General features: G+C 35.8%; 1 protein-coding gene across 10 annotated transcripts in view; it reads left to right on the forward strand.

Moving 5' to 3' along the window:
- LOC149535978 (alpha-1,2-mannosyltransferase ALG9-like) overlaps positions 1-24,252 on the forward strand; it is a 126,796-nt gene that overhangs the window by 36,159 nt on the left and 66,385 nt on the right. For 4 of the 10 annotated variants that reach the window (XM_089804117.1, XM_089804118.1, XM_089804114.1 and 1 more), the window contains one exon: positions 2,551-2,758. The exons of 4 other annotated variants lie outside the window; for them this stretch is intronic. In XM_089804117.1, coding sequence (XP_089660243.1) covers positions 2,551-2,589 — 39 coding nt within the window. In that variant the 3' untranslated portion in view covers positions 2,590-2,758. Of the gene's footprint in view, positions 1-2,550; positions 2,759-2,778; positions 2,900-24,252 lie in introns of those variants that run through there. 2 more of the 10 variants (XM_089804115.1, XM_089804120.1) reach the window with 1 other exon arrangement.

Genomic DNA, 24,252 nt, shown 5'->3' on the forward strand with positions numbered 1-24,252 from the left:
TCCAATAATCTGTCTGTAATAAGTAGGATCCACATCTTCAGATTCATTCACGTCATCTTTTAGTTTGTGTAAGTTTAGCTCCATAGGTGTAGCAGCTGGTTTGCATTCCATCATACCAAACTTGGTTAATATGTCAACTGTATATTTTCCCTGATTTAGTATAATGCAGTTGTCTAGTTGCCAAATATCTAACCCCAAGAAATAGTGAAGTAACCCTAGATCCTTCATTTCAAATTCAGTAGAGAGATCTTGTTTACATTTTTCTATAAGATGTTCATCACTTGTAATAAGTAAATCGTCAACGTATAATACAAAGATAACCATATCATCACCTTCAGTTTTTAAAGTATACATTTGGATCAGCTTCATTTTTCACAAATCCCCATTTCAATAGATAATTATCTATTCTTTCATACTAGGCTCTAGGAGCCTGTTTAAGACCATAAAGTGCCTTCTTCAATTTACAAACATGAGTTTGGTGATCAAATATACTGAACCCTTCTGGTTGTTCAACATAAACTTCTTCTTCAATCTTACCATTGAGAAACGTTGTTTTGACATCCATTTGATGAACTTTCCATCCTTTAGAAGCAACAATAGCTAGAATTGTTCTGACTGAGGTATATTATGCAACAGGGGCAAAAGTCTCATCATAATCGATGCCTTCCTTTTGAGAGAATCCTCGGGCTACGAATCTTGCCTTGCATTTTTCAATACTGCCATTTGCAGCATGTTTAATTTTGAACAACCATTTAGAAGAAATAACAGATTTGTTTTTAGGTCTTGGTACTATATCCCAAACATCATTTTTCAATATTGAATTATATTCTTCAATCATGGCTTCCTTCCAAAATTGATGTGAAAGTGCTTCTTTAACATTGGTAGGTTCAGATTTTATGAGTTCAGATAATAGAGCAACATAGCATGATTGGTTCCTAGTTCTTTTGCTTTCCTGAATTACATCATCTGGTTCAACTTGATTTTTAGCTAACATCTTTCTAGTCCAGAGGGGTCTCTTTCTTATTGTTAAGGTTGACGTTTTCAGATTCAGTATGATTTAACATGGAAGAGATGTCAGAATTTTCCTCCCTCTCAATTTCTGTATCTTGATCTTCTTTTGAAATAGATTCATCATTATTAGAAGTCTTGAAGGTGGTGTCTTCTTCAAATATGACATCTTTACTAATCTCAATAGTTCTTTGACCAGAAATGTAAATTCTGTACTCTTTTGAAGTTTCACTATAACCAATGAATATCCCCTTCTTCCCAGAAGGCTCTAATTTGGTTCTCTTTTCTTTTGGAATGTGAATGTAGACTGGACATCCGAAAATTCTTAGATGACTTAAATCCGGTTTAACTCCGGTAAATGCTTCTTTAGGAGTGATGTTTTCCAATATAGAGTGAGGACAACGATTTTGAATGTAGACGGCTGTATTGGAGGCTTCAGCCCAAAAGGAGTAATGGAGGTTTTGATCATGTAACATGGCCCTGGCTGACTCAACAATGGATCTATTTTTTCTTTCAGCTATTCCATTCTGTTAAGGATTATAAGGTACAGAATACTCCCCCTTAATCCCAATAGAAATACGAAAGTTTTTGAAAATATCATAAGTGAATTCACCCCCATTATCAGACCTAAGGGTTTTGATCTTTTGTCCTGATTGATTTTCGACTAGTGCTTTAAACTCTTTAAACTTGGATAAGACTTCAGAAGACTCCTTTTGTTTTAGAAAATAAATCCAAGTTCTCCTAGAGTAGTCATCAATGAAAATTACATAAAATTGACATCCATTTAGAGAGGGAACTGACATAGGACCACAAAGATCTATATGAATCAACTCAAGTATGTTTTTAGATTTATGAACACTATTGAGAAATGAGTGTTTAATGTTTTTCCCTAAGGCACACCCTTTACAAATACTTGAGTGATTTGAATTTAGATTTGGAAGACTTTTTACAATTTTACTTATAGATGCTAAAGCTCGAAAATTAAGATGACCTAATCTTCTATGCCAAATTTCAATAGAGTTAGTCTTATTTCCACTAAGAGTTAAGTTTAACTCTGGGTTTTGAAAATTACATAGTTTATAAAGACTTCCATCCTTAACCCCTATGGTTATAGCTTTCTTGATAGCGAGTTCTTAGTCCAGGATAGAACTTTATCTCCTTGAAATGCGATGTGGTACCCTTGATTAGTAAGTCCAGAGATGGAGACAAGATTTCTTTTGATTCCTGGCACATAAAGGACGTTCTTTAGTTGTAGAGTGATATCAGAATTCAGTTGAATAGAACATGTACCAATGTCTTTAATTGGATGAGAGGAGTTGTCTCCAATAGTAACTTCTTTTGATTCACGATTTGAGAGAGTCTCAAACTTCTCTTTAAATCCAGAGATATGGCGAGAAGCTCCACTGTCTAGAATCCAGGTGTTGTGATTAGAATTTAACTAACTTGAGAGAGCTACTATAAATGCATAATTTTCTTTGTCTATCTTCTCATTATTCTCTTCTTTAACTTCTGCCAATGCTGCTTGAATTTTTTGTTTTTCAGGACACACATAATAGGAATGACCAAGCTTATCACATTTGAAGCATCTTACTTTGGACCAATCTCTATGTTTGTGGGATTTGTGACTTTTATTATTTTCCTTCTTGTTATGTTTGAACTTCTTTTTCTTATTTGATTTGGAATACAAAGCTTGGATGTCACCGTCTTGATTTGAAATTAAATTGTTGGATGCTAATCTGGACTCTTTTTGAGTGCATTCATATTCTTCAGTTGATCAAACTTTGGAAGTTCGGGACGAGAACTTAAACCTCTTATGAAAGTTTCCCATGATAGTGGAAGTCCTCTAAGTGCAATTATACTTAATTCTTTATCATCTATTTGATTTTGCATAGTAGCCAATTGATCCTTAAATTCAGTAATTCTGAGGAAGTAAGATGTAATTGATTCTCCATTTTTCATCTTTATGTAAAGTAGATCGTGTTTCAAAGTAAACAATCTATTTGTATTATTAATTTCAAATGTACTTTGAATTGTAGAAAACATATCAAATGCAGTTTTGAGATTTGCTATAGAAGGAAGTATATGATCTTTAACTGAATCTATGATTATTTTCATTGCCTTATTATTGTGCCTTTTCCATACTGCTTTCTCAAATTCATTTTCAGGCATAGGTAAATTAGTTTCAATGTGATTTTCTAATTCCATTTCTCTTAGAATTATTAATAGCCTGGTTTTCCAAGATGAAAAATTAGAAGCTCCATCTAATCTATCCTCAATTCTTACATGGTTCACCATCTTAATGCCTTTTAAAACTTTTCTTTTCCCTTAAATTAGACTCAAAATTTAATATTTGCAATGGTTTTCTTATCAGTGCAGCTTTGATACCATGTTAAAAGTAAAAGATCTCTGATAGATAAATAATAACAAATATTTGTTTATTAATTCTGAATCAAATAGGTAGAATGATATTACTTATCTTCACTGTTTTGCAGTAGGTTCTAGAGTTTTTCCTTCTTCAACTCTGATTGCTTTTACTAGATCTCTGTAAGACAAATGAAATAATAATAGCAATTGATATTCTAATGTGAATATTATATTGCAGGTACTTGTATTGCCTTTTTGTAATATGCTCACTGCAGTTGAAGGAACTCAAATATATATGCACCCCAACAGCCATGACTCCGAAGAGTCATGCCTCTATGTGGCCTAAGGGCCACGTAGGGACATGGCCCTTCGAAGTCATGTTTGGTATAACTGTTCTATGTTTATTATTTTGTTGCCTGATAACACAAGGCATAATCTCGATATCATTAAGACTGCCAAGTCATGGGTTGTAAACCTGACACAAGATACAATATATATTATGCGGGTTCTAGCATCCCGATTGTACATCCATCGAGGATAGCAATACGCCCAGCGATAATCATCAATCATGAATAATACAGAGTTCGACAGTGATATCTGTCGTGATTTAAGTGCAAAGTTCAACAACAAGGTCTGTCAAGAGTAATGTGAATCTTGACCACTTAAGTTGGTCGATAATGCATATAAATACTGTCACAACATATGTACATAACAGGGATGTATGTATATGTACATGTATGCATACATCAGTATGAATACATGTATGTATATATAGGTCTCTATCATGTATATTAGACTGATGCATAGATACTTCTCTGCAATATAAGATAGATATTAGAGTTAGAACACAAATTGCTTATATCTTTGAAATATAGTTACAAATAATAACATCATGGAAGATTCAGATTTACTTCTCCTAACACTAAACATCAACATGCAAGTGGCAAAAACAAATATAGAAAAAAAATACCACAAACTGTATTGAAGATAGAGGTATTTCTAGTAGGTATTGTGTAAGACCAAAGCTTGTGTTTGCAGGAACTATGTTGAAATTCGGTGGCATTCATGTAATTTTCAAGGGAAGATTACAATAATGAACAACAGTAAAAATATCCAAGAAATCAGCGACACATAGATGAGGGCACATAATAATCAACGTAGGGAGGACAAATTCCCACTCATAAATCATGTGGAAGATGGAACGTGGGTACTTCATACTACCAGAACTTATATGAAGCAGTGGATAGGGAAGGTAAAAGATTTGCAACACTTTATAAAACTTGTAAAAGTCCATAGATAGAGAAATTCAAACAGTCATAAAATTGTCACATGGAGGAAAATACACCGAATAATATAATGGTTCATCTCGTGCCCACCAATGATTCGGGTGCCATGCAAGACGTTGGAGATAAATATACTGAAGGGATTAGATAGAGGAAGTGCGCCAACTAGGTGATCAGGTATCAACAAGAGGGTCCGACACATGTAATGGATTAGGTCAAAGCGAGCTAATTTTGGAAATTAATGGAAACACCACTCTAATTCTTATGCATGATCGATATATTCCAAAGGTAGTCAGATTACAAGGTGATCGTGTATTACAAAGGCCAAATAACCTGACCATTACTAAGGAAGATATTAAGTGGAATAGAGAACAAATATCATATAACGTGGAATGAGATAAATTAAAGAGGGGATACCAATAACGTAAGGTGATTAGAGATAAAGTCCAATTTATTAATAATAATATTGCATATTACAAAGTTTTCCATCATTGGTTATTGGTCATTAGCGCCACTCACATCAGAGAAAGGGACGACATCGTATATCAACATATATATTGGATTTTGAGTAATTCAAAGGATTATTAATACATAAGACAATTATAGAAATTTGTAGCTTAGGAAGTTAAGGAAGACAAAGATTGGGATTCAGAGGGAGCATGACATTTCATTAGAGGTAGAGGATATGATTCAATCAACCTTCAGTGATCTCGGTCATATTGACTCAGAGGGAGTAGATTGTGTTGAGATGAATTCTCCAATGATCAATAAATTGTAAATAGTTAAGAGGACTACCATTTATGAATATTGTTCATAACTATATGGGCCTATCCCCTGTGTACATCATGAGGAAGAGACAACTTCCAAATTATTATCACTTGTATTTGCAGAAGTTATCGTAAGGTGACAATTTTACAATAACTTCATTCAAATGTCAAATGAGTTGATATTCAAAAAACTAGAAAGTCAAATGATTTGATTTTCAAATGTCAAATGATTTGACATTTGCCGAATGAGTTGGCATTCAATAAACCAGTAAGTTAAATGAGTTGACCTTCCTGAAACCATTTTTTTTTACGTTGAGGTAATATGTTATTCATATTGTGTATGAATCTTGTTTATCCTTCCTAGCTAAGAGGGAGTGTTAATGTTTGGTAACTTTAGTTGGATAAACTATAGTGCAAATATATATATTATATATATAAGTGTGAGATATAATATATATTAAATATATGAGATATTTATTTTTCATTATATTAATTAAATACTAATGAATAGACATGTACCTGAAGGATCCTGTCAATCCATACTTCATCCTATATTAGAGAGATGACTGCCATTTGGAAAGCATATACCTCAAAAAGGCAATGCAATTACATTTGCAGTGATCTCAGAAACTTAACAGACATCACTGTTCATTATTCAAGGGAGGGGTACCTTCAACAAAATGACAGCTTTTGATTTATATATAATTACTCATTTATTATTAGTCTGTTTGTCCTAATCAAACAGCTGCATCATCAACATGTTCTCAGACTCTCAAGAAATCCCACTTTGTTATATATTACTATTCCTTATTCATGGATTGCTCAAACATATTGTATCAAGTTTCTGCTGTTTCCTAATATATGAATTGCTCGCTGTTTTCGGTTTTATACTATCATCACTGGATTTTATTCTAATCAGTCTTTTCTAGATTATTCATACATGTCATTCTCTAATTGCAGAAGTGCTTGCCTTTCTATATTGAAATCTCCGCTATAGTTGTAGGTATCAACGATTTTGGAGTTGGCCAATTTGATCTGGCCTCAACATTGCCAGGAATATACAAAACTCTATTTTGTTTATAATGATGATCATTGCTATCTTTGACTGATGCCAATCATTGCTTGTTCAGTTAGAAACACAACGTATGATATATTATTGCATGGCATATTTGCTGATCAATTCTCAATGACTTCCAGCTGGAGACTAGAAAATTATGATATCTTATAAGACAGGTTTCTATTTGATTGATTTTAGTTTTACTTATGTATTCTGTGACCTGCCTTTGAAGAGTGATTTTAGGAGTTATTAGATGGGGGCATGGCAATTGCTGCAATTTGATGAATAGACTATAAATCTAGATATTGCATACTATTGCTTATATCCAAAATATAAGATGTTTTATATCAAAAACATAATTTCTTTCATACATATTATTGATTATATTAGTATGTGAGAAATTACACAATAAAACATTATCATGCTGCACACATCAACCATACATAATAAACATACATTCATGCATACCACAATGAACAAGAATGCTAACTGCATTTAATATATAACAATTTCTGATATGTTCTCAATGTCATATATTTAATGTGTTGATGTGATTTTATCAGCACCTATAAAGTTTAAAGGATATTTCATTGCAAGCTTTGAATGACTTACCAATTATCACTCATGAGCCCATCCAATCATATTCTTTATCCATTAATTATTCACAAACATCATTCTATCAATTCAACATTCATTATTAAATCAACCCCCGAAATATCAATTTAGCATTCATTATGTTGTTACTTCTAAATAATCCAATCAACAATTAATCATAGCTAACGAATACCTCAAATCATCAAATCAAAGTAATTCATTCATTCAATCAGTCATTCATACAAACATTAATCATTCAACAACAATTGAATGGTCGATTAGGAAAGTAATCTAATAAGCTTTGGTGTTCATTCGAGCAGATCAACACATTAAATATAAGCCATAAAGATCAGATCAAGAATTGTGATTTATTACATCCAATAGCATTATGTTCATTGTGGTATGCATGAATATATTTTTATTATGCATGCTTGATGTATGCAACATGATAATGTTTTAATGGAAAGAGGTTCTCTTCTAAGTATATCAACTCATGGTGGTTTGCCGCACGAGTTGAAATGTATCAAGGGGTGTCCCAACCTCTACAATTGTTGATTGTTGGAATGGATTCAAAGTAGTCTCTATCATAAGAGGCCAAATAACTCAGTGTTCCTTCCATGCTCTTGGGCTTGAATCGTAAGGAGATACACATGATAAGGAAACAACAACATTGAGTCCAACCCCTAGGTGGGGCCAAGAGGCCAAAAGTCTTGGTGTTTACTCGGCGCTCATGGTCATGATTAGAAAGGATAGGCTTTTGATGCCTTATATGTTTTTTTGAGGGATTCCATAGAGTGGATGAGTTTTTAGGGAAAACCTTTATTTGAATCTTACATGCTTTCATGTCATAAGAGGATGAATAAAGAAACATGAATAGGGGGTGCAAATAAGAGCATATCACTAGGTAGGTCACCCCATGTTGTATGTTCGACATGCGTACCACATGGGGATAAGTGGGCAAGATCCAAAAACCTCCCAAAAAGAGGATACCGCAAAGGCAGGCTGAAGTTCTCAATTAACTTCATGTCGTTATGATTATAGATGTCTTGATGAACATGTTGTAAATCATTTGGGCTTTCAAAGAACATTTTAACAATTGCCAATAAGGGACATCCATACTCAACTCATTAAATGAAGAGTAGAAGAACAAACCAAAATAGATCGTAGAATACATAAGTTAATGAAACTAGATAACATTGGCCACCCAATCTTTCATTTGCATCATACGAAAATGGAACAAGATAGAGTAGAGTGGGAATTTGTGGTACATGGATGGCCCTAGCAACAAACTCCGCATGGAGATACCACTCTCTATCTATGGCCAAATTCATGCCTTTCTCATAGTAGGGGTTGAATTGTGGCCTTGAAGAAAAAGAGATACCACAATGCCTCACCATGATATCGTGAAGGGAAATATAATCTATTAGAATTAAACATGCTTCCTTGTTTGTTTTAAAGACACCTTTAGTTTTGATTAGGGATTCAACTCAAGAAATTGTACAGGCTTCCTTGTTTGTTTTAAAGACACCTTTTCTTTTGATTTGGGATTCAAATCAATCTAAAAGACAATCTATTAGAATAGTATTAATAAAATAGCCTATCCTTACAAGGCTAACTCTTTCCCAAATTAAGAGTTTGGGTTTTTTTTACAGGGGCTATTATATTAAGGTTTCAAAGCTATTAAAAGCTTTAAAATGGATTCAAAAACCTACGATAGGAATTGAAAATTCCCTCTTGGTCTTAGAAAATCTAACTTTGAGATGTGGGGACATGAAAGTATCTTCTTAGCTGAGTAAAAGTATCCTCCATTTGTTTCTCTGCTCTCTTATCCAGGGATTGAAGCAAGACAAAAGCACGTATTACGGTAGGAATTGAAAATTCCCTCTTGGTCTTAGAAAATCTAACTTTGAGATATGGGGACATGAAAGTATCTTCTTAGCTGAGTAAAAGTATCCTCCATTTGTTTCTCTCCTCTCTTATCTAGGGATTGAAGCAAGACAAAAGCACGTATTATCCAACAGATACAACAAATGAGAAAAGACCTAACAGATAGAGGAATGCATAATAATAAGGATGTAATAGGCATTGTTGGTTCCCAAAACCACAATATCGAAATCCAAGAGTTTTGCCAATTCTCCAATAGGATTACTCAATTAGTTCTAGCCAATGAATGAGAATAATCTAAATTCCCCTACACTTCAGGCTTTGCTATACCTAGGTGGGTAAACTCACCTCAAATCTGATCACCTTGTTCAAAGCTTTTATATGGTAAAATTAGACTTGGTGAGTTCTTAGGTTGGCAAAGTCCTTGAACTTGATCAAAATATAGTTGAATTAATGTTTGAAATGACTAAATGTTTTATATGCAACTTTTTAACAATTGGGTTGATGCTTGCAAGAAAGGAATATATAGATTATCGACTTCAACTATAAACCAATAATTATATTTCAATAAAAGACCAGTGCCTTTGCTTATTTGGGCAACAAAGTCAACCGCAATGAATATTTTTATGCACAACTTTATGAGACAATATATATTTTAAAATATCATCAATTACCCTATACTCTGCAAAAGATAAATCTTATATGCAATATGATGCTTGTTTAGAAAGAATTTAATTTCCTTGGTGAGAAATCCAATTAGACAAAGATGAGGAAACACAAATTTATTCCACACTATCCTTGTTTGTCAAAAAAAGAATGTAGAAAATCCAATGCAAATCCAATATAAGCTTTGGCAGAATAATTCAATAATCTCCTTATTGATCACAAAAGACATGTAATGTCCCCGTTTTTGGCAGGTCTACTTAGTTGATGGAGTTAGCTCATCATAGCGACCCTCGTGAGCTGACAGGGTGTTTTGGGGGTCTCAGTTGTGGACTTACTATTTTTAGTAAGTCTATTTTTGGCAGTGCAGTGGGTGGCTTCAGTAGTTGGTCGTCACTTGCAGTTAATTAAGTAATAATTGCATGAGCTCTTATTTATTTATTAAACATTGAGTTGCATTATTATAATAATGTTTATATTATTATAATAATGACTAAGAGATATTTCTAAAAAGCAAGTTGGAAAGTTTCTAGTGTTGAGTTCTTTTGGAAAACTTCCACAATTTTTGAATTGGAGTTTTAAAGAAACTTTGTCCAATGAAAGCCTATAAATGGGAGCTCATTTCATTGAGAAAAACACGCTTGATTATATATTTGCTTTTGTGCCTTTGTGGCTTTTTCCCTGATTTTTGACTTGTGAGCCCTTGCTGAAGCATAAGGGTCTCGTCTGAGAAGTTCTTGGCATTTGTCCAACATTCTCCTACTGTATTTCTGTGGCTAAGGAGACGGATCTTGAATTATGTATTTTCTTGCTCTAGTTGAGGGTTTGAAGAATTTTTGAGATCGTCTCTGATAATTGTGCTAAGGTAAATAATTATCAATTCTCCTATTATGTCTACTGTGGCTTGGAGATTCTGTTAGTGATTAATTATTGATTTGTGGAGGTTTACATTCTCTTGCTGGGAGTCTACGTTTTGAATTGTGAAGGATACAATCTTTGGCTGGAAGTCCACGTTATTCTGGTGGTGGACAAATTAGTGTTGGACGGTTTGCATATTGGCCGCCATGGATGAAAATGGATTCTGACTGCAAATAAAGGTGGGATGACAATACTAGTCTAGCTGCATATCATATTCCAACCTTTCATGGAGTTGAAATAGCTGTTGGAAGGCTCACGTTAACCATTGCTGAGTTTGTGATTTTCCCTTGCAGCCGTGTGGGGTGTTTGGAAGACCACAAGTCGACACCAACTCTTGCACATCACCTGCTCTCAACATTAGACATCAATGGCCAAGGGACAGTCTTAATTCTACAACTGAGTATTGGTAGTAAAGAGGCACATGTGAACAATAGAGGGATATTTCGTAACATAACTTGACACATATCAAATACAAACCAAGTGCCTTTTTAATAAGTGTTTGAATTGTATGGTTTTCCAAAATCTTGCTCAAGCATTGTGCAATTCTGAGAATTATGACTAGGTTCTTTAATTTGCTCTTCTAATTATGTAAGCACAACTAATGAATAAGTGGTAATTTAGTTACTTTGGGTGGTAAATGCTGGTCATTTCTTTACAATTTCTTGCATCCAAAATCCAAATGAAGAACTATAAAACAGTATATGTATTCTATCCATTAGTATTACTATTGCAAGTTGTGGGTTGTGAGAGTAACAGACAGAAGTCTAGCTGGAATTATAAATCATTTCCAATATTGGATATAATTAGTATAGAGTTGATTTGCGTTAGTTACATCAAAACTGGTTGCATACTTGCTAAGGTTCAATAAAATGCCAAACATTTGATTTGTGAGGAACAATTGGTGGGAATTTAATGAAAATTTGAATTGCTCAAGTTATAGCTAGGTGAGGGTTTTTACAGTGGTATTAGAGCGGTTTCCTACTAGCCTGTAGGAATTGGGATCAGTTTGGTCAGTGCTTGGTTCGAAGTGCAATCACTATTTGATTTGACATTTTTTATATCATGGCTGATGATAGGAGGTTTGTGCTAGGTATGCACTATACCTGAAGAGGACGTAAGTTGCCTCCTAGGGAAGGTGAGCCTGAGATCCAATTGGGTTTGGATGGTAGTCTGGGTGGTTTTGGTGGCACTAGACTGCGACCCACAGATGTTAAGGTTGATAGAGATGCCCTGCAGGCATTTAGGAATATTGCAGCCGGGCAACAATAGATGACAGATGTATTTTAACAGTTGTCTAATACTCTACAACAGATAACACTACCTTGAGGACGGAGTAGGGAGAGAGCTCGAGATGTTTCTGTTGGTTCTCATAGATTTCCAGTTAAGGATAGAACCCAAGATAGTGTTGGGTTCAGAGATGTAGATCGGGTTCGAGCTAAGGATTGTGGTGGATTAGCTAACAGAGCTGACATGTATACTGGCATTCATGATATGCTGCAGAGGCCCATGTTTTTGAGACTTGAGATGGATGCGATCAGTATTGAGCACGAGGCCGCTTCTTTTGCTGATAATGTGTTGGCACACTTTACGGAGTGAGATGCTTTACCACAAGCTGTTAAAGATCATTTGAATTCTGATTGGTTCCTTACGCAGAAATGAGAGCATTCCAGAGCAAGGTCGGGACCGGAGTGACAGCCACCTCGATAGACTGAGTTGTAGAAAGTTGCCAGTAAGATGACATTTGCTAGTAAGATGACATTGGAGCCCTTTGATCATATTGGGAGAGTTATAGCTCGAGCTTGGATTCATAAGCTCGACACATATTTAGCTTTGCGTCTTGTGTTAGAGGTGGACACTATTAGATTTGGAGTGTTGCATCTAAACGAAACTGCCCATGACTGGTGGTACCATGGATTAGTTTCTTTGCGACATGATTAGATCACTTCCTATCAGGAGTTCGTGGATCGCTTGATCAAGAGATTTGATAGGAAGAATTCAGAGGAGTACTTCTGTGAGTTGGCTCAGCTAAAGCAGTTTGGTGGATTGGAGAGTTACATCAGTGAGTTCTAGAGGCTTTCAGTCATGGTTTATGATATTTTGAAGTGTAGATGAGTTATGTTATTTATGGAAGGATTGATTGAACCACTCCGTGGATGGGTGAAGTCCTTGGACCCATCTTCTCCTCAATTAGCGATGAGTAAGGCACGTGAATTGGAGTCCTCTTCTCGAAGCAAGGTTGCTTCAAAATCTTCTGTTCCTCTGGCCAATGATGAGTCCCCACCAGTTGTAGAGGACAAGGGTAAGTCAGTGGGGATGTCTGATGATATTTCTAGAAGGATTTGAGGAGGCGTCAACTTTTGCTTTTGGTGCAAGGGGCCTTTCTCTAAAGGTCATACTTGTGCATTAAGGAAAAAGGGAGCAGGGAATCGTGGTATGTGGGTTTACACTAATGTGATTGAGGATGAGTCATCACAACAGCATGAGGATGTCAATGAAGATGATCATGCTAATGATAGAGTTTATATTGTGACGAGTATTTATAGTTTGGTATTTGACTCACATGTTCAGGACTTGCACCGGGTACAGAGTTGGTTTGGGCCTCAACTAGATGGTCTGCAGGGTGATTGGGTAGGCATAATGAAGGAGAGCGTGTTGAGATCTCCTAAGGATTTGTCTGTTAGTGTTGTTCTGACCTTTAGTGCTGTTCCGACCTTTATGTCACCCACACAGGTACTTGGTGTTGTGTTGCAGGTCATGTTATTGGTTTTGTTGATGGTATTGGCATTTGTAATGACCACCCCTATTTTTCCCAATGAAAGAGACTTGCAAACTACTATGTGATATCAATTAAATTGCTTAATAATCAACCTGGCATTTTATCAAACACTTGACAAACATACAACAATATATGCAAACCTGAAACTTCTTATTTGCTGTTAAATTCTGATTTGCAATATAAATGTGCACATTCAATTGCCTTATGGGCTGCAATAATTATTCAGGTTTGTATTCAACAATTACAATGCTTAGTTATGAAAATATGATAGAAGAAACCTGGAATTGAATGTTGTAGTGGTCTGCAGGTGTAATGGTAGCCTTCCAAACTTACAATCAGCAAGAAAAACAAGTAAACTTCATACCAACATTGTTCTTGCACTATAGCAGCACTATTCATGGAACTGTAGCATTTTTACTATTCACACGACACTGTAGCAAAACATTATTCATGCGGTACTGTAGCAAAACACTGTTCACGCGGCACTATAGCAAAATCACTATTCACGCGGTACTGTAGCAAAAACAATATTCATGAACCTGCACTTTCAAACCCCTGTAAAATCTTCACGTGAAAGCACCCACTGAAGCCCACTGTGTTTCCTGAATGAAAACACCATTAATCCTCCTAACTGTGTCTTCCAATAGCGAAGAGAATGCTAGCAAAGAGGGATTCCGTCCTCCAAGCCCAATAATCAGATCTCTACGAAATCCAACAGCTTAACATTAATCTCATCCCAACATATCTCCAAAAGCTCTCTCAGCCTCTATTTATCTATTTTCCCAAGAGGTCTAATCATCTCATAGGCAATGTGGGATATTAGAGAACACATTTTATTTTTAATATTAAATTTCCCATATTAAGTTGCCCATGTACTTTTAATGAAAGGGAACATTTAATAATTAAAAAATTAACTTAAAGTCCCACTTTATAATATAAAGTTAAATATTTAATTTAACTTTATAACTTAAACTTTATCAAAATTGTATTAATTAAACTCAGATTGGCTTGAAATTGGACATGCCTAGGCCAAATATCCCCCAGATCCCTCCTGAGTCCTAGTTAGCCTACGGGACCATGAAGAAATAGGCTAACGACAAAAACATGAATTAACTTGTTAGAAAGGGGACATTACAGCATTCTATTGGTTCAGTGACGATAGGGACATCACTTGTTTCTTATGGGATCGCGGTGGAGGTTTTTGTATGATGCTGGATTGCTTGAGGACAAACAATCTTGGGGAGGAAGGATTACAATGTCCCTGTTTTTGGTAGGTCTACTCAATTGATGGAGTTAGCTCATCATAGTGACGCTCGTGAGTTGACAGGGTATTTTGAGGGTCTTAGTTGTGGACTTACTATTTTTAGTAAGTCAATTTTTGGTAGTACAGTTGGTGGCTTCAACAGTTGGTCGTTACCTGTAGTTAATTAAGTAATAATTGCATGAGCTCTTATTTATTTAGTAAACATTGAGTTGCATTATTATAATAATGGTTATATTATTATAATAATGACTTTAAGAGATATTTCTAAAAAACGAGTTGGAAAGTTTCTAGTCTTGAGTTCCTTTGGGAAACTTCCACAATTTTTGAAGTGCAGTTTGAAGGAAACTTTGGCCAACGAAAGCCTATAAATGGGAGCTCATTTCATTGGGAAAAGTAAGCTTGATTATATATTTTCTTTTGTGCCTTTGTGGCTTTTTCCTTGATTTTTGACTTGTGAGCCCTTGCTGAAGTATAAGGGTCTTGTTTGAGAAGTTCTTGGCAATTGTGTTGAAGTATACAATTGGCCAACATTCTCCTACTATATTTTTGTGGCTAAGGAGAACGATCCTGAATTATATATTTTCTTGCTCTAGCTGAGGATTTGAAGAATTTATGAGATCGTCTCTGATAATTGTGCTGAGGTAAACAGTTATCAATTCTCCTACTGTGTCTACTGTGGCTTGGAGATTCTGTTAGTGATTAATTACTGATTTGTGGAGGTTTACATTCTTTTGCTGGGAGTCCACGTTTTGAATTGTGAAGGATACAATCTCTGGCTGGAAGTCAACGTTATTCTGGTGGTGGACGAATTAGTGTGGGACAGTTTGTAGTGTGGGACAGTTTGCATATTGGCCGCCATGAATGAAAACAGATTCTAACTGCAAATAAAGGTGGGACGGTAATACCAGTCTAGCTGCATATCATATTCCAACCTTTCTTGGAGTGTTGGAAGGCTCATGTTAACCATTGCCGAGTCTGCGATTTGCCCTTGCAGCCGTGTGGGGCGTTTGGAAGACCACAAGTCGACACCAGCTCTTGCATGTCACCTGCTCTCAGCATTAGATATCAACGGCCAGGGGACAGTCTTAATTCTGTGGTTGGGTATTGGCAGTAAAGAGCTTTGGCACATAGCAAGTACAAACCAGGTGCCTTTTAATAAGTGTTTGTATTGTATGGTTTTCCAAAATCTTGCTCCAGCATTGTGCAATTCTGAGAATTACGACCAGGTTCTTCAATTTGCTCTTCTGATTATATATGGTAATTCAGTTACTTTGGGTGGTAAATGCTGGTCATTTCTTTACAATTTCTTGCATCCAAAATCCAAACAAAGAACTATAAAACAGCATATATATTCCATCATCAGTATTACTATTGCAAGTTGTGGGTTGTGAGAGTAACGGACAGAAGTCTAGCTGGAATTATAAATCATTTCCAATATTGGATATAATCAGTATAGAGTTGATTTTCATTAGTTACATCAGAACTGGTCGCATACTTGCTAAGGTTCAATAAAATGACAAACATCTAATTTGTGAGGAAGAATTGGTGGGAATTTAATGAAAATTGGAATTGCTCAAGTTATAGCCAGGTGAGGGTTTTTACAGGACAAATCCGAAGTGTAATTTATTTCTTTGCCTTGAATAAAATTAAAGAACTATATTTATCATTACAATATAATATATGAGTTTTCATTAAAAGCCATGCCTTCTACTCCTTACTCCTTACAAGATCTGAATATCTTTTTTATAATGCTTCTCCAAAATGTGTCTTTGTTGCTTGTTCTATCCCTTTGCAACATTAACAGATATTATACATATTTATATCTTGAAAACACTAAATAAGGTATCCTTTTATTTATGAAAGGGTATGCCTTTTTCTCTAAATAATATATATTTTACAGCTTAACCTTTTGTTAACGACGTCCTTTGATCTTTCTAATCATCGGGCTTCTTCTTAAGTTTATTCTCATTGACAAATATGGTCGATACTTTTCCTCTTATTAATTCACTGGTTCTAATACCAAACTTTTATTTGTTTTGGCTGAAGATGATATCGTTCTTCACTATACATATAGTCTTCGCTGAAGATATCTTGCCCCTGTACATTTGGCGCTTCCTGTACAAACTTAACGGCTTAATCCGTGTCTTGCCTGCAATCGCATGTCTTCTGCAACAGACACCCCCACATATCATCATTCTCTGTATATTAATAATTGCTGCTTGAAACACTTTGAACACTGAAACGTATCTTCTTCTCTATGCGTAATCTTCAATAGTTTGCTGACTTTTATGTTTATTGAATCTCATCGCCCTTTTGATAATATGTACTTGTTACTGGACTTCTTTAAGAGAGAAAGCTCTGGCCTCTGCATCTCATACCTCCCGATGCTTGCACAATATCCTATTATTTATAGTTTATCAGGTTGTATTGCTTCACATTTTTCAGTGGTAGATGGATTTTGAGAGAGCACCATCTTGAACATATCGTTCATTTGCTTGGCCTGGGTGCAAAGGAAATGATTGCTCAATCAAACTTCCCTCTCGTGCCACACAACTGGCTGACACTGGCTCATCCGACTGGGCTATTTTCTTAATGCTCCCAGCAACATCATAATATTCCTAGCTCAACGTTATTGAGAGGCTAATAATGCATTCACAGTCCCTACATTAGCTCAACGGGTGCATGGTTTGAAGGGAATGAAGATTAGGGAACACAAATTAGAAATACCATAACATGATACTCATGGTGTTTGCGTTTTTATAGGGATGGAAACCCATTGATGCTCTGCGTATTGGATGTTGACCTGGTTGCAGGGAGATACGTGCATGAATGGAACATTAAATTTTTACCGGACTTATTTGATATATTTTCTGTGCTGGTCGGGTGCAAAGGGTTGTGAGGAGAATTGATTTATTGAGTATTAGAATTGGGTGTTGAGCCAGTAGTTACTAATTGTATCTCAGAGGACCTTTGCACACCAGTTGCGAATTCTTAGTAGTGAGTTAAGAGCAGGGACTTTGCGCAAGACTACATGTTACAGTTATGGAACGATTTCCCAGCTTGGGGCAAGGAGTGCTGAAGTCAGGGCTGGACGCTTAGTTTAATAGGTCGTTGTTGGGATTGAGACAGGAATACCTGATCATCTCCAGGTGGCTGCCAACACTTGTAGCTTCCACTGAGGACTTTGATCGACTGGTATGCTAGGAATCATCATCATTTGCAAGTCTGGATGCTAATTGTTTTGAAAATTATCTGACCTGTAAAAATTACAATACATATATATGCAGCTGTATAGGGAATAAGAAGTTTGAGTCTGAGAATAAGTATTTAAATCGTGCAAGTCCTGAATATAAATCTGTAGTTTTCTTTTACAAAAAATCAGGAGTTAAGAGTCATTACTGCAGATTGCATGTTTTCCAACCGATCTGCAAAGCGCTCACACTGGACAAGAGGGTTATTCAGTTCAGTATACGCGTTGCACAACTTGTGCTTATTCTATGCCACTTTGTAAGGTGACTCATAATCTGGGGATGATTGATAATGAATGAAAGATTCACATGCATTTTCTCCTCGAATGTCCAAGCAACGTTATTTTCTCTCTTTTGTCTGATATGAACAATCTTTAATATGAACTGCCAACATTATTTCAGAATGAAGGACCTTTTTTTTTGCAAAAATTAAGGCTCCATCAGGCACTACATATAGGGACAATTATTAGCTACTATACATTATAGAGAATAAATGAACATGGTCATTTAAATATCACTCCACATATGAATGACCCCTTTTTCTGGGCGGGTTTAAAATGGTCCTAGAATGCAAGTGAACCCCTTATTTTAGAATTTGATTCCTGGTAGAGTTAATAATAATTACTAATTTGTAAGAGCCATCCCTTAACACCATTAGTAATTCTGGATAATGTCAAAGTTCCCCATGTATCAAATTGAGTAATGGATGGTAGATTTACTGCTGCTCAAGTTTGGAAACGCTAAACTTGTGGCCCCCTCAGACCTTAATCCATATTTTACCCCAACTTGATTGATTTACTCCTCCCCCCGTGCACTCTCCCTCTCCACTACGTACTAATACAACAGTTATTGTAGACATCCACAAATTATTAATAGTGTTAATTATGATTATATTAGACTCAAAATTATGCACCCTTATTAACTTAAGAATATGGTTTAGTATTGGATTTATACAAGCCCCTCCTTGGAACACTATCGCTTCTTGTTAGAAATCAAATAATAATGACATTGGGAATATTTCTATTTTCATTATTCATAATATTAATTATATTAGAAGATCAAGTCGATATGTAATAATAGAAAAATATCTCAAGTTCCAATTTTATTTCAAAAAAAAGCATGTATTATAGTAACTTTTTTATTGACAAATTATTGGGAGTAATATTAGAAATTACTTATTAAGTATTAATCTATAAGGAATTAGTTATATTTTATTATGCTCTCAATTATATGTATATATTTATAAATTTCCTTCATACCTTGGAGGTCAACGACACTATATAAATGCACATGTAAAACTAATGTTATTTGGGGTTGGGCAGTCGGGGGTTTGTAAAAATCTGCGATTTTGTATCGCTCACATGATGGGATCCATGTGGGTGCAATTTGCAGGGTGACGCAGTTTGTTTACCATTTCCAAGTTCAATGTATGACCATATAATTGTATTTAAATACCTTTGCTGGCCATGTCAAATATTCACTCTTTTGTTTCATGCTCATTAATTTAATTTCAATCTCGGTTAGGTGCTTTCATTTTCATTCCTCATCTCTCCATGACTTATCCAACTCTTGGGATGGGATTTATATATCCTTTTATGGGGTCGCAGCATATCACCTGCATGGTATTGTTGCTTAGTGGCCATGTACTTAGGTGTTTATAATTTAATAGTAATTCATTATTATTGTTGGCTAACTTTAGTCATTAGTTAGAGAATGTATGAAATAATATTATTGTTATTAATTTATACTTAGCCCTGATTAACTAATATCATTTATTTAATTATTTAATAAATGACATATATACACATTTATTAGTAATCAGATATCCTTTATTTAATAATTTAACAAATGACATACATATATATATACCTATGTTCCCAAGTTTCCGGTACGGGGACGGCAGGGGACGGCGGGACGGGTTTCCGGGTCCGGGACGGCAAATTTTTTGGGCAATTTTGGGGACGGGGGGGGACAACAAATGGGGATGGCTATATATATATAGGGAAATTTTAAAATATATATTGAAATTTGCAAATATACATGTCATTCATATGAGCATGTCATTTAAACATTATAGAACCATAAAATAATATCCGATTTTAGTACCCAGTTGTCAAAATGCATATCAATATTAGTGAACACTGAACAATGAACATTAACAATTGTCAATATCATAATGTCATAATGATAAATATGATAAATCTGAAAATCAAAATCAAAATATGCCCAAAGCTAGAGGGCTGCCATAAAGTCATAAGTATCAATGTATCATAATCACGTTCATGTTCAACATAAAAAAAAAACATAGAAAAATGAAGCAGCCTGCTGCTCCTATTCTGCCTCTACTGCCTTTTTGGGCATTTGGAGGGGTGGGGACAACTTGGCCGACCAAGTTGGAGGCTTTAAAAAAGAAAATTATGTTAAACTTTTTAAATTTTATGTAAACAACAAAGGGGGACGGTCAGAAGTACTCGGTACGGAAAGGGGACGTCCCCTTTCCGTACCGGGTACTTCTGGCCGTCCCCCTTTTTCCCCTCAGCCGTCCCCAAGTTTTCGAGATGTCCCTTGCATTTTTTCAATTTTTGGGGACGGCTGGGGGACGTCTCATACCCGTCCCCCCATCCCCGGGACGTCCCCATCCCTGAAATGCCGGGTTTTAGGCCGGGTACGCGTCCTTGGGGAACATAGATATTAACCAATGTATTTAATAAATAATTTAAGGCTTATTATAATATGTGCTATCCCAATCTCTTATTTAATCGATTAGTTATAAATATTGTCTCTTATGAGATCTATTATATGATAAATTCATGAATAGATTGACAGGGTGCTTATTCCAACTATTATGATCTAATATTAAATCCATTATTAGAGGGGTTATTACAATTTTCTAGTTGTGCCTATTTGATGTGAGTGAGACACCTACTATGATTAGGAGTACAATGAATGCTATGTAAGGCATTATTTTACGGGTTTTGATGGTGACTAGGATGAATGTACTAGTGAGCCATCTAACCAATCAAGTTTCCATCCCTATATTGTAGGGTGAGGTGAGGTTGGTTTCTTTGACTTAAAAGCCTATCATGCTTGAAATGAAAATGTTGACTATGGGGATTGAATAGATACCATCCAATTCATGGATCTTAGATCAGGAAAGTTGTCATGAATATATAACAAAGCACGTGTTAGTATGGCAACTTTCTCTTTAAAATTAAAGGGGTCATATTGGTTCTCTTCACAACGTATCTTGTATTATGAAACTCAATAATGGCTCATAAGATTGGGGATGTCTATGATGAAAAACACTAGGATAGATGTGCAATGCTTGTTATCAATCTCAGAGTGGTAAAGGGATCATGTGTAAGATAGCATTAATCTTTTGCACATCAGGGTACATAAGCCTATGAGTACAATCCTTTATGTTAATCAAGAAAAGAGAAATAACAATGATAGTGTTCGTCTTGAATACAAAACATGCTTAACACTAAACTTCAAAATACTTTTTTTGGATGTTAAGACACTTCAATCTCTCTATAAGATAAGCAAGCTATATTCAACCACATAATAATCATAATCTTTTCCCCAATAATGTTAGGGTAAAAAGAAACAGAGTCCTCTACAAGTTTATCAAGAAATTGGGTGTTATATGTAATGTCCCATTTTCCTTCCGATTGAGTCAAAATCTCCAACACATTCTACTGTGAAATACCTATCAAGTATTTGTGCAGATCATACATAATGGGGAGGCCGTACAGTAGAGTTGGAACGGTGATTGCTGTGTCCGTATGGTAGCTGTGGAGGCCATACAGTAACAAGAGTAGAGAGAGTGTACGGTTTATAGAGGGTCCGTATAGTGAGGAGGGGAGGAGATGTCTGTACAGAAAAATGGAGTGTGTGCTAGGTGAGGGGAAGAGCAGTGTACAGTGGGGATTCCTTGGTAGCCGTACGATATGTGGAGATAAGTCAGGTTGTATGGTATGGCTGTACACTGTTGTTGTAGTTAGGTTGTGGAATTTGCAGTAGGCCATACGGTATGTGCGGATTGAGCTACAAACTAGATAGCAGAAAAATATATTCACCAATATGCTAATTAGTGCCAGTAAAAGTCAATCCTTTATGTAAATCGACAAAAGAGAAATAACAATGATACTGTTTGTCTTGAATACAAAACATGCCTAACACTAAACTTCGAAATACTTTTTTTGGATGTTAAGACACTTCAATCTTTCTATAAGATAAGCAAGCTATATCAACCACATAATAATCATAATCTTTTCCCCAATAATGTTAGGGTAAAAAGAAATAGAGTCCTCTACAAGTTTATCAAGAAACTGGGTGTTATATGTAATGTTCTATTTTCCTTCCAATTGAGTCAAAATCTCCAACACATTCTATTGTGGAATACCTATCAATTATTTGGGTAGGTTATACACAATGGGGAGGCTGTACGGTAGTGTTGGAATCCGTATGGTGGTTTTGGAGGCCATACGGTAGCAAGAGCAAAGAGAGTGTACGGTGTATAGAGGCTCCGTATGGTGAGGAGGGGAGGAGATGTCCATACGGGAAAATGGAGTGTGTGCCAGGTGAGGGGAAGAGCAGTGTATGGTGGGGATTCCTTGGTAGCCGTACGGTATGTGGAGTTGCAGCGGTACAACGGGTGGACATAAGTCAGGCCATATGGTATTGCCGTATATTGTGTTGTAGTTAGGTTGTGGAATTTGCAGTAGGCCATACGCTATGTGCGGATTGAGCTACAAACTAGATAGAAGAACAATATATTCACCAATATGCTAATTAATGCCAGTAAAAGTCTTTTGCAATCCAATTCTAGGTACATATATATATGTATTTGCAAACAAAGATGGTGCACAGATTTCCCGGATTCGAGCAAGTAATACAGAGACAGAATAGGGTGAGCGTTGAATCCCCACCGAAGTCGGAATAGCCAAATAGGGAAGATCTTTCACTTCCGAAATGGCGAACAATAGAGAATCCTAACTAAAATTTGCAGTATAAGAAAATATAATCCAAATTGCATATCAACTACTACCTGTTACAAATGTAAATGGCGTAATACTTGAATGTTCAGATGAAATTTGCAGTAGGCCATACGTTATGTGCGGATTGAGCTACAAACTAGATAGAAGAACAATATATTCACCAATATGCTAATTAATGCCAGTAAAAGTCTTTTGCAATCCAATTCTAGGTACATATATATATGTATTTGCAAACAAAGATGGTGCACAGATTTCCCGGATTCGAGCAAGTAATACAGAGACAGAATAGGGTGAGCGTTGAATCCCCACCGAAATCGGAATAGCCAAATAGGGAAGATCTTTCACTTCCGAAATGGCGAACAATAGAGAATCCTAACTAAAATTTGCAGTATAAGAAAATATAATCCAAATTGCATATCAACTACTACCTGTTACAAATGTAAATGGCGTAATACTTGAATGTTCAGATGACCGTATCGCTAATGCCAGAGACTATTGAGAGCGGATGATTTGGCGATGAAGGCATGTTGAAGGGAATTGCTTGAATCTACAAGCCTATAAATACCATGATCCTCAAGACCGAAAGCAAGGGTAGTTCAAGAAGCACGATCAATAATTGAACACTTATTTCCACTGAAAATGACATCCAACTGAGGAGAGTGCTTCATAATCTGACTAACAGACAGAAGATTATGTTTCATGCCAGGAACATAACATACATTGAGAAACATGAGTTTTCTTCCTCCAAACTGAATCTGAACATTGCCCTTGCCGACAATATTGTAGTCTTCGCTGCTTTCAAAGATTACTGAGTCAGAATAGGGAGTGAATTCAACAAACCAATCAAGCCTATGAGTGAAATGTCGGGAGACACTAGAATCGATGTACCAGGCAAAAGATTTCACATGATTTGTAGGTATGCTGGCCATAAAGGCATGGTAGATAGATTCTTTTTGCTCTGAGTGTTGGCTAGCATTGGCTTGCTGTTTAATTGAGTCTGACTTCTGATGCTGCTGATACAGATGCTTATAATATGTAAATATTTCAAATGGCACAAACTTCGAGGTGAGAAAATGAAAGACCCAAAAAAATTGGAGTACCTAGAAAAGAGCTTGAAAAACCTAGAAATAAAATGTTGTTGGAATTCGAATCCGCTGGCTTGAAAATCGAGGCACAAAAAACTAGGCACCCACAAAAATTTGATGAAGACCCATTTGAGATTTCAAAAAACCCACCAAGAATATGTGATCAGAAAATTTTTCCAAAGTCAAAAAACTAGGGTTTCGAGCAGAATAACAATCGGTGGCCAAAGAGGTCAAAAAGGCAAAAAAATGATGTTTCCAGGTTAAAAAAACAACAAAACCCAGCAGCAAAAACGCGAGTAGAATAACCAACAGGAATAGATAGACCTGTTTTTGAAAAAAAA

The sequence above is a fragment of the Cupressus sempervirens genome, chromosome 10 (assembly GCF_028749045.1).
Source record: "Cupressus sempervirens isolate cs-2001-9-10 chromosome 10, ASM2874904v1, whole genome shotgun sequence".
NCBI lineage: Eukaryota > Viridiplantae > Streptophyta > Pinopsida > Cupressales > Cupressaceae > Cupressus > Cupressus sempervirens.